Genomic DNA, 11,592 nt, shown 5'->3' on the forward strand with positions numbered 1-11,592 from the left:
TGAGAATCGTGTTACCAAGCAGCACACCTACCCACACCAAACAGTGCATTGCATGTTTGGACTTGTTAACTTCGGCCTAGGAGTTTATCGCACTTGACAGGAATTATTATAGGATTTAATTTTCAAATGAAGTATTATTTTACAACAGCATAAAGCGAAATCATTTGAACATTGATTATAATTACATGCACCTTTACTTACGTGGCAAATGTTCTTCTTACAAGTCACGCCTTTATAAATTCTTTTCATTTAGTTATTGTTAAAGGGATAATGTTAGTTCGCCCAAAAATGAAAATTCCCATCATTTACTCACACCGTCAAGTTGTGTTTTAACAAACCTGTGTTTGGTTACCTATATTCTTTAAAAATATCTTCTTTTGTGTTCAGCAGAAGAAAAATAATAATAATACAGGTTTGGAACAACTTAGGGGTGAGTAAATGATGGCAGAATTTTCATTTTTGGGTGAAGTATCCATTTAAATTGAGGCATAGCCTGCCCTACCAGCTCAAATTCATATGGAGGAAAATAGGAATTGACTGAAGGAAGCTGCATTAAGACTTGCTGGCATTTTAAATCTTTGAAAAGCATCACTGTATGTCATGGCTGGGGGAGTTGCTTGTAAGACATGCACTTTACAACTAATTAAACATCTGCTGCCAACATTTAGAAACCAGAAGGGTCCATTTTCCTTTTCAGACTATGTTAATGGTTTTGCATTTTGTTGGACTTATGCAATTCATGTTAATATTAACCATTTTCATGTTTGATTTTATAGACTGTCAGTGGAGCGAAAGCACATGCGTTGTATGAAAATATATGAATGGAATTGTACAAATTCATACAAATGATTCAGCCAAAAATTAAACTTGTAACAATTAGCCTATTTTGCTGTAGTGCAAGCAACACTGTCCACATCCTAACCTGCTCATTGTTTAAGATATGCATCTTTTCAAAGAGATCACAAAAAAGGTATTGCCTACTTCCTACAGTAAGTCTTTGTATTTTCTGAATAAGAATACAAGCTCCGCACCTCCATTAGTTGACCCATTCTGATAATAATCTATAGCTGTTGATTAAAACAACTGAATGAGAGCATGAGAAAATAGCTGCTTTGAAATGGATATCTTTGACCCTGTTTCAGTACCTCTTTATTTAAATCGAAACAAACTTGTCAATATACACAGGCACAGACAGAAACGCACACTCATAAATATAAATGCTAAAAAGAATAAATACCCAATTAGACAGTAAATTGTTCCTTGCTTATGCAAATGTCCAATACAACCAAGTATTTGTGTAGGCCAATATTGTGTTGCCATCCCTGAAGCACTGTCTCAGCACAAGTGGGATGCACAGTATCGATTCATTATTTATGAGTATCAGAGGTGTCATACATCCTTATAGAGGGGATCATCCAGTTCATGCGTGCTATGACAGAAGCACACATAGGCTGAGCAGACACAAAACGAAATATGATTAATGACGAAGGCAGAATGATTTTCCACTGATTTTATGCTAGTTGTTGATGTACAGTATAACATATAACATCTGTATTATATTAATCAAGTCCACTCATCAGCATTTTGTCAGACCACAAAAAAGGCCAAAATCATGTTATTAGACCAAAGGACTCAAGATTTTATGACATTTATGACAAAGTTTACTTAAGCCATATGCATAACACTGATTGGGCTAAATACCGTATTAAATGTACAACTATATGAGCTCAGCTGAGCAGCACTATCCATTACTAAACACAATACCCTCAATACTACTGTTCAAAAACTTGGGGTCAGTAAGTTTTTTTTTTAATTATTATTATTTTTATATATTAATATGCTTACTTTTATTAAGCAAGGATGCATTAAACTGTTCAGTAGTGACAGACTGTAACAAGAGATTTATATTTGAAATACTGTTCTTTTGAACTCTTGATTTATCAAAGAATCATGAAAAACAGGTTTTAACAAAAATATAAGCAGCAAAACTGTTTCAGCTGTAATAATACAAAATGTTTCTTGAGGACCAAATTACCATATTATAATGATTTCTGAAGGATCATGTGACACTGAATTTTGGAAAATGGCTGCTGAAAATTCAGCTTTGCCCTTAGGTAAGTATACGTAGATGCAACATTCGACCACTCACATCAGTGTGCCCGCCATCTTGGAGTGTCATCACTCACAGAAATCAATGATGCCACAACACTTCTGGTTGTGAAACCGCCGATATTTAAATTCCCGAAGAAATTGCATGACCTTTCCCAGGTGAGAATGTGTTGGTTTGTGTTTTTATATGTAGCCTATATAAAATGTGTTATGTGTAGCTCAATATTAAATTGAGTTATGTGTAACTCAGTATTACAGGTTTTTACTATGGTACTTTTTAATGTGTTTACTTTTATTTTGGTAACTTTTTAATGTTGTGTTAGCTGATACCTTCGCCTTGTATTGTGTTTAGCAAAATCATCTTCTGGTCTATTGCAGATATAGAATTTCATATATTCATACATGCATCTAACTATGGTTGCAGACGCTCAGTCAACTTGCTCTCGAATGTTCACCGCCTTTGACTGTTCCAATATGGTGGACGGCTTATGTATAGCGGGCCATAGATACAGCCGCTAATGAGGCATCTGTGTGTATATACATATATACATATATATATATGGATTTGCCATCACAGGAATAAATTACATTTTAAAATATATTAAAATAGGGCCTTACTGGCCCTCAAAATTGTGAATGGTAGTGTAGGTTTCCAAGATATTAGTAGTTATTATTTGATATTAATGCATGTATGCTCAATATGCAGTAAAGCTCTTCGAAACTAGGACACTAATGTGATTGAGGTACTCCCTCAGGGATTGGGAAAGTCTGAACTTGAGAGGTTGTCTGTGTGTCTGTGTGTGTGTGTGTGTGTGTGTGTGTGTGTGTGTGTGTGTGTGTGTGTGAGCAGAGGTGTAAGGCAAAACTATGCACTGCATTATTGATTAACATTCATTGTGTAACAACACTGCAGCAGCTGCCTTGCACACACACACACACACACACACACACACACACACACACACACACACACACACACCTCTTTTTAAACTGAACAAAAAAGCCTGGAAATAACTTTGAATAGGCAAAGTGGGACATCAGGGTGAATATCTCCCTGCAGCTTTTAGACCTGAAACACTGTGATTTTACCTTCTTTAGTTTAGTTTAAGTTGACTAGACACAATAGAAAAATATTTTTTAGTCTTATGTACCAGACACTCAGGTTTACATGTTATTTTGGCAAGGCTTGACCCTGTTTTCATTTCCTTGCTGTTGCTGGTGATCCCTAGGAGGAAAGATAACCTGGCTGGAAGACTTTCCCCTCCAGCACAACAAAAACAGCTCTATAGAAACAGCAGCAGTAATGCTATAGAAACTCTCCCCACTGAAGCCTCATTCAGTGACACAGGGGCAACTGTATGTACTGTATATTCATGGCCAAGGAAACTCAAAACAAAGCAAATTTTTCTCTTTGTAGACTATTGAACGTGTATACACGTAAATAGTATGTATATGTTATGTAATTAGAAAGCAAAAAAAAAAAAAAACATCTTGTTGTGTTGTCGTAGGTGCCTCTCTGAAAGACACTAAGAAGGAAAAGAAAAACTTAAGTATTTATAGAAATTTAGATTAGTATATGTTTACATTCTTGTTCTATTGCAGTAAGGACAGACCCAAAAACACATTCAAGTCAAATTTTATTAACAAATGCATGGACCTGAATAAATCCTCAATGGCAGCCTTACATAATGTTGGTCACTTGACACTCTTTTGCATACTCCTGTTTTGCATTGCAATATTCTTATATTAGTTTTAAAATCATACTTTTATCCTAAAGGCTTATTATATTATTGATAAGGTAGTTTTATTATTTTCGCTTTGGCCAACATGTGCTGTATTTAAACAAAACCTCAACCATAGTAAAGGTATATAGGTTTCAGTTTATCAGACAAATGTTTGACCTTTATGTTATTCATGAAGGAGGGCATCTATAAATGAAGATAAGAGCATCTCACGTGTCTTCAGCAACACAATGTGATGAGATGTTCATGCAACATGACACCTTGACAATTCAGTTTTGCATTCCCACCCAAGCTCTCTGGGGCTGTGCAAGAAAAGTGCTCACATCTAGATGCAAAATGTAAATGATTTGTGTATGAGAATGCAATTTATGTAAATGTGTTTGGAGAATAGGTAAAAGACTCTTTTCAGTAGCATTATATATTGGACGAAAGCTGAAGTTTAAGATATAAAAATATATAATATTACATTTTTGTTTATAAAAATATTTTTGTCACTGGTATAGAGGTCATGATTATCATTCACACCATAGACAGCATTTAAGATAAATAACTACATGGACAGAACATTTGCATTCATTTAATGATTTTTAAAAAAGTAGGATTAATACCATCTTTCTATACATTATAAGTAATTTCCCATTTAAAAATTCTTGTATCATTCAATAACACTATCTCTTATTACAGTGAAGGAGTGCATACCACCTCAGCAAAGAATGAGAAATTATATACATATAAACTAGAACCATTAAAGGATTAGTTCACTTTAAAATGAAAATTACCCCAAGATTTACTCACCCTCAAGCCATCCTAGGTGTACATGACTTTTTTCTTATATTAATAAATATCCTGACATGTCCAAGATTTATAATGGCAGTGAAGGGGACCAACACGTTTGAAGCTCAAGAAAGTGCATCCATCCATTATAAACATACTGCACACGGGGGTTAATAAAGTCCTTCTGAAGCAAAGCGATGCGTTCGTAAAAAAGAAAAATATCCATATTTAACAAATTATAAAGTAAAATATCTAGCTTCAAACTCGTTGGTCCCGTTCACTGCCATTATAAAGCTTGGATGGATATTTATTAGGATATTTATTAATTTAACTCTGATTGTGTTCATCAGAAAGAAGAAAGTCATATACACCTAAGATGGCTTGAGGGTGAGTAAATCTTGGGGTAATTTTCATTTTAAAGTGAACTAATCATTTTGTCAGGTGCAGCTGACAATTGTGAACTGATGTTTTTGTACATGCAATTCTGATGACTTTCTGGTTACATATGAACTTGGATAAATTCCCACATTCTATTTTTTTTTTTTCAATTATGATTATTATTATTATTTCTGTTCATTGGTAAAATGGATAAAACCTTCTTAACGTTTCTTCTTCAGCAAATCACTTCCCAGCAGGTTTGACATTATCCTGGAAGTAGCCAGGATTGGTAATGTTGCCAGAAGGTTTGTAAAAGGCCACAGTGATGAATTTGCCCTTTCCATCTGATGCCAGGCCGACCCCAACCTGCTCTGTAGACCTCCAGATCATCTGGGTGAAGTTACCTGTGCACATATGAAAGGTTTTTTTCTGGTGTAAATATACAATTATGGTTTGTGATTTATATTGTCATTGACATACGTAATTTAACACTAACATATACATATTGAATCAATATTTGCTATTTTATTTTTCAGCTTTAACCAATTAAACTCTTCAGCTGATATGAGTGCAAAATGAATAGCCTACCAGTTCCATTCTGAAAGCCAGGGGTTGCAAAGTTGTACTTTACATTTTCCTTGTACCATGATTCAGCAACCTCTTTTCCTACAGTTAAAAAAATATGAGTTTTTCTATTAACTGGTGTGCTATAGTTCTTAAACAGACCCATTTGGGGGAATAACCAGTTTACCTGTTGGAGGCACCATGCTGGATGTCCATTTGTAAGACATAGTCTCTCCATGACCTTTGCCGCTGTTCTTCAGGGCGTTAATGCTAATCAGATGTGCTGCCCAATCCTGAGCCTCTTTACTGAGGACGGGGCACAGCGAGAGAGGCCGTGCCCCGTGTTGCCGTCGGTAATCATTTTGAGCTTCAAACAGAGACTGGCGAAACTGTGACAGGATCTCACCTTCATCACAGGAAAAGAAAGAGCTGTTAATAGACTTAAGAGACTTTTGAATCGAAACTAAGGCTTTGGTCTTTTTAACATCACTTTTTACATGATTTCAAATAAGTCTGTGCACATGCTTATACATCAAATGGTGCTGTAAAAAAAAAAATGGACCTGACTGTGTGTCTTCATGTTTTAATTGCAAGTGTTCCACAAAGCAGTCTTTGTGGGAGCTGCTATTCTCAAACTAATGACCAATTACTGATAACTAATCATTAAAACAACTAATAGTTTTTGAGTAAGGACATGTTGGCAAAGACTTTAACTGAAAGGAAGCATTTATTACGCATTTATTCAGCTGATGTCAAATAGATGCAAAACCTCCTAAAAAATAAACATTGTATTAATAGTCCATTTCTGCTACATAAGGGACAGAAAAAAACGTAACTTCGGCTTGGTACATCATAATTATGACATAAATTGAAATTATAAGATAAAATGTTAAAACAAATCTCATAATGACTTCTCATAATTTCCACTTTTTGGCATAATTTTGAATTTTATGTCACAACTGTGATTTATCAAAGCATGCTTTATTTTCTGATGTGGCAGAAAATGGGCCTCCATAGTAATTTTTGAGGCATTCATGTTCTCATTGCTTACCTTCTGAACTGCTGCTCTGTGGAGACTGACTCTTACATGGTGCTGGTACAGAACTGTGAGATGATGACGGCAATTGGTTTGACTTGATGCTGAGAGCACCAAGTGCTTGTCCAACTCTGTCAGCTGAACACCAAATAAATATGTTTAAAACTTTCTGTGAATTTTATACAATAAGACTTTTTAATATATATATATATATATATATATATATATATAATACAAATTGTACATAGTTACACTTTCAATCTACATCTACTTTGTACAATAATCAAAAAAGTATATGGAGTATTATATCTCTGCACATGTAGGCATATCAGACTCACCAGATGGGGTGGATTTGAAGTCTACTTTGGAACCTGCCGGTAGGACATTTCTTTCAAAATATCCAGCATTGCTGATGTTTCCTGCTGGGAGGTACTGACCCACCACAAAAGTTGTGTTCCCATCAGTGGCCAGTCCAACTCCCAACTCCTTTGTGTCCTTCCACACCACCTGTGTGAAGTGACCTGGAGAAACCACCAGATGTCAGAACAGAGACCAGAGCAAACATCTAACCACCCAAGAATGTTTACAGATGGATTCACCTGTTTTGGAGGAGAATCCAGGCCTGCTGAAGTTGTAGTCTTTAATCTCACTGTACCAGCTTTCCACTGCCTCACGTCCTGTAGAAATTACAAACATGCGATTTTGAAAACGTGCAAATTAGTTCATGAGACACAACCGGTAATGAAATAATGTTTGCTTCAAAACAAATAACCCAAGCTCCAATTTTACGTAAAGACTTTACATCTAAGATGCCTGACTAAAAAGTTTCCATTAGCAAATGTTACAGACAAAGTAGCTACTAAACTCTGACCTGTAAGATTTTTGTTAGCTGAGCTCCAAGCATAATATACATTTTCTCCATAATCTCCATTACTATGCTTGAGGGTCCTGATCGACAGCAGGTGTTTGGCCCACTCCTGTGAGGAGCGGCACAGATTTTTGTTTATGGTGAGGGGCGGGGCTCCATGATGTTTGCGGTATGCATTGTGAGCCTGTAGGAACTCGGCCTCAAAGCTGCTGTCTGCTACAGACAAACATAAAGAGTTATTTGATGTGCAGACGGCACATCCCATGCTGACTGAAAGGATAAATACAATTTTTCATTCTAACATTTCAAAGTCTTTTTTTTTTTTTTTTTCAAATGTATTGCGGTGCACATGCTCTGTTTCAGAAACAAAACAACAGTACAAAGAGTGGACTATCACATTTCATTTGCATCATGGCTAGACAGATAAATACACCAAAAGGCATTTGTGCAAAGAAGACACCATCAGCAAAGTGCTGAGAAGAAAAGCTGCACAATTTAAAATACATTTAATGGCCCTTTATTCATCATTATACAACATCTAGATGAAACCAACTGTATTGATTTTGAGGTACTTTACCTATACCACACTTAACTTACCCTTTGAGGTGGTTGGCACATGAAGATCCCCTCTGCCTCCTGATGGTGATATTTCAGTACTGCAAGGAACTGAGGGTACTCTGTTTGATACACCATGCATTGGTCCCACTTTGTCAGCTAAATGTTGCCAGATATATCAAATCTTTACTTTACTGTAATGAACATCAACTATATCTAATACTTGAAGTGCTCTGTAACATTTTATTAATAATTTAATAATAAAATATAATTATTATTATTTATAAAATGTAATATTAAGGATATAGAAAAAATACGAAACAAAATTGTCTTCACTTGGAGATATATATATATATATATATATATATATCATCACTTGGATGCTGTGAAATAACCATTCACTAGAAAGTGTACTCACTTGTACCAGTGGGCTTTGAGTCTACTTTGGAGCCTGCCGGTAGGACATTTCTTTCAAAATAACCCACATTTGTGATGTTTCCTGCTGGAAGGTACTGACCCACTACAAAAGTTGTTTTCCCATCAGTAGCCAGTCCAACTCCCAACTCCTTTGTGTCCTTCCAAACCACCTGTGTGAAGTGACCTGGAGAAACCACCAGGAGTCAGTGTTGTAAAAGAGACTAATGCAAATTTAACCACCCAGTGTGTTTGCGGATGGATTCACCTGTTTTGGAGGAGAATCCCGGCTTACTGAAGCTGTAGTCTTTAATTTCATTGTACCAGCTTTCCACTGCCTCACGTCCTGTAGAAAGCAGAGGAAAAAAAGGTAATTGTATGTAATTTTTTCCACATGCAATAGGCCTATGTCAAAACACCGGATTGGTTCTCATTGTGTAATACTAATGACAAAACAAATGCTTTATATATCTCCAGTTTAGTGTCTTGTAATGAAGCTACAAAGTTTTGACAACTGCAAAATGCCTACTATGGCATGTAATTATAGTGCACTCCACTTTGACCAAGAGTGGTCTGACTGGATGACTGTCCCGGGCTGACAAGTGACAGCTCACGATGCTTTTGAGAAACACAGCCCTGGTCAAAAAGACTGGTAGCAATTATGGAAAGTTTGATTATCTTCTTAAAAGAATTTGATTTTCATTGACTGGTTTTGAGAGCAGAAAGCTGACCTGTGAGTTTTTTGGTAGCTGAACTCCAAGCATAATAAAGATTTTCTCCGTAGTCCTTGTTGCTGTGTTTGAGAGTATTGATTGACAGCAGATGCTCCGCCCATGCCTGTGCGGAGCGGCACAGGCTTTTGTTTACGGTGAGGGGCGGGGCTCCGTGCTGGCTGCGGTAAGCATTGTGAACCTGTAGGAACTCGGACTCAAAACTGCTGCCTGGTAGAGAAGAGCGCAGTTTAATGATGTGCTTAAACGTAATCAAATTAAGTGATACATTGTATAAAAGTTTATTTCAATTGTTTGATGAGTTTGGATAAACTAAGGCCCGGTTTCACAGACAGGGCTTAGATTAAGCCAGGATTATATCTTAGTTCAAATAGGGTGTTTAAGTAGCTTTTATAAACGTGCCTTAGAAAAAAACTGGTATGCATCTTGAGACAAAACAATGGCATTGGCATATTTTAAGATATGTCCGTGCAAGTTGCTTTCAGTTAAACCTGGTCAAACATGCATTTTACTCTGGGACTAGTCTTAAGCCTTGTCTGTGAAACCAGGGGTAAATGTTAAAACTAATACTTAAGTTAAAACTGGATAAATGCTACTAAAATGTTTAATAAATAAGCAAACTTATTAATTAATTAATAAGGAGAGAGCGAAACAAAAACAGAGTTATAATTGGAAAATTGAAAAAAGTTGTCTTAGACTCACCTGCCATTCATAAAGCTATGTGCGAGACTGCAAAACAAACACATGAACACAGCAGTTACACCACAGACAACAAAATATCTGAACCACTCCCACTGCGTGTGGGTATGAGAGATAGAAATGGTATGTATTTAAATCTAATTAAATACATGGAGTAAATAGAAGTCTACTCTGTTCACTTTGCAACAATGTTGAGTTAGACTCCTCATAGATAGTTTAATTAAAATGTATTAAAAAAAAAAAAAAGAACAGCAACAACCAAGAAACATCACATTCTCATAATGATTTAGTAATCACAAGAGCGCCGATATTCGATTTCTGTAATATTAATTTACATTTAGATTGATTTGCTTTGAATGTTTCTTTGTTTTTTTAAATTGAGATTGATATTTTCTTGAAAAGTAACTCTTGTAGACTTTGAATAAGAAGTGCTTGCATTGACAACTGTGTCAGCAAGTAAAGTGCTCAGACTAAAGCTAAAGCTCTTGCTTGTCATACATAATGGCAGACACATTCATACTTTTAACCTATTTCATAATACACTTCTGTTGGTGTTAAAACAATTAAACTAACATTTTGTGTTTGATGTCAAAAGAACCAAGTCATTGTATGCACTCTGTTACCCTAAGAGACAGTCAGGAATGTGGACCAGTTTGTTTTTCCATTTGACTGAATTTAACAAGTTTCATTTCTGTTTTTTTGCGAGTAGGTGTCCATGTGTGTGCTTGTGTACATGTGACAGGAAACTGCCATGGTGCTGCTCAGTCACTCTGTGAAAGAGCAAAAATGTTACTGTCGCAAGACTGGTTATTCTTGTGACACACTTGGACATTACACTTCTTGCAGGACAGCTACTCAACTGCAGAATACGATATGGGTTGTAATTTGCATATAGTCAAACAGCATTAAAATTAAATGTAACTGAAAACCACAACATAACAACAGCCTTAAGCAATGAGCATGTTTGTATTTGTCTGTCTTACTATTTGTCCTAGGTGTAGCTTGTTTATTAGAGTGAAACAGGTTTGATAGGACATCATTATAGTGAATTTGCATAGACTGAATAAAGTGCAATACTGCGACAAACACAATTGGTGTTTAAGACCAAAATGCCTGATACTGCAAGATCTTTTTCCTCTACTGTGACTAAAGCATCAGGCAGTACACTATTTGATGCATGCATTTAAAGAAAAAATAATGTCTTATCTGTGATTATTTGAAAATGGATTATACATTGGTTATTTTTACTGTCTAACGGTAATCACATTGACAGATAACGCAGATAGTCTTAAAAAATGTACCTGTCCTGTAGTCTCCCCAAGGCAAGAATTTGTCTTTCTTTAAACGCTGTCTATTTCCTCTCTTTCTCTCCTTCTCTCTGTCTTGCTGACTAGTGGTGAAACCTACGTACTTTATATCTGTCAAGTGATGAAACGCCCCCTAGACCAGGAAAGAGCACTTCTGTACACACAGACCCATATTTTCAGGTTTAATTGCCTTTGAAATACACACACACGTGCACGCAAACTTGTTTTTATATCATTATATAGACTCTCCATAGACGTAATGGGTTTATACTGAGCTAATGACATTTTTTTTTAATTCCCTAACCTTAACCCTACCCCTAAACATAACTCTCACAGGAAACTTTCTGCATTTTTACATTTTTATTCAAACATCGTTTTAGTGTGATTTCTAAGCTGTTTTCCTTGTGGGATCTGA

At 35.9% G+C, this 11,592-nt stretch overlaps 1 protein-coding gene across 2 annotated transcripts; it reads right to left on the reverse strand.

The window, feature by feature from the left end:
* Nucleotides 1-3,729: 3,729 nt before the first annotated feature.
* On the reverse strand, nucleotides 3,730-11,303 carry glipr2 (GLI pathogenesis-related 2). Of its 2 annotated transcripts, none has more exons than XM_051894946.1 (13): nucleotides 11,172-11,303; nucleotides 9,874-9,900; nucleotides 9,172-9,381; nucleotides 8,709-8,786; nucleotides 8,445-8,627; nucleotides 8,069-8,185; nucleotides 7,475-7,684; nucleotides 7,203-7,280; nucleotides 6,942-7,124; nucleotides 6,619-6,741; nucleotides 5,755-5,973; nucleotides 5,592-5,669; nucleotides 3,730-5,407 (listed from the first exon to the last, which is right to left on the reverse strand). In XM_051894946.1, the coding sequence occupies exons 2-13, from the start codon at nucleotides 9,878-9,880 to the stop codon at nucleotides 5,247-5,249; spliced, it is 1,647 nt and encodes a 548-aa protein (XP_051750906.1). In that variant the 5' UTR covers nucleotides 9,881-9,900; nucleotides 11,172-11,303; the 3' UTR covers nucleotides 3,730-5,246. The 2 variants fall into 2 exon arrangements, with proteins under 2 accessions (XP_051750906.1, XP_051750905.1); XM_051894945.1 differs by having other exon boundaries at nucleotides 7,475-7,687.
* Nucleotides 11,304-11,592: the final 289 nt, after the last annotated feature.

This window comes from Ctenopharyngodon idella, chromosome 5, assembly GCF_019924925.1.
Source record: "Ctenopharyngodon idella isolate HZGC_01 chromosome 5, HZGC01, whole genome shotgun sequence".
Lineage (NCBI taxonomy): Eukaryota > Metazoa > Chordata > Actinopteri > Cypriniformes > Xenocyprididae > Ctenopharyngodon > Ctenopharyngodon idella.

Bases quoted from the DNA above. Each gene is read 5' to 3' on its own strand.
- glipr2 (XM_051894945.1), bottom strand. The intron at 8,787-9,171 runs GTCAGCTTTCTG...TGCTTTCTACAG, and splicing joins AGCTACCAAAAAACTCACAG to GACGTGAGGCAGTGGAAAGC. The intron at 7,281-7,474 runs GTCAGAGTTTAG...TAATTTCTACAG, and splicing joins AGCTAACAAAAATCTTACAG to GACGTGAGGCAGTGGAAAGC.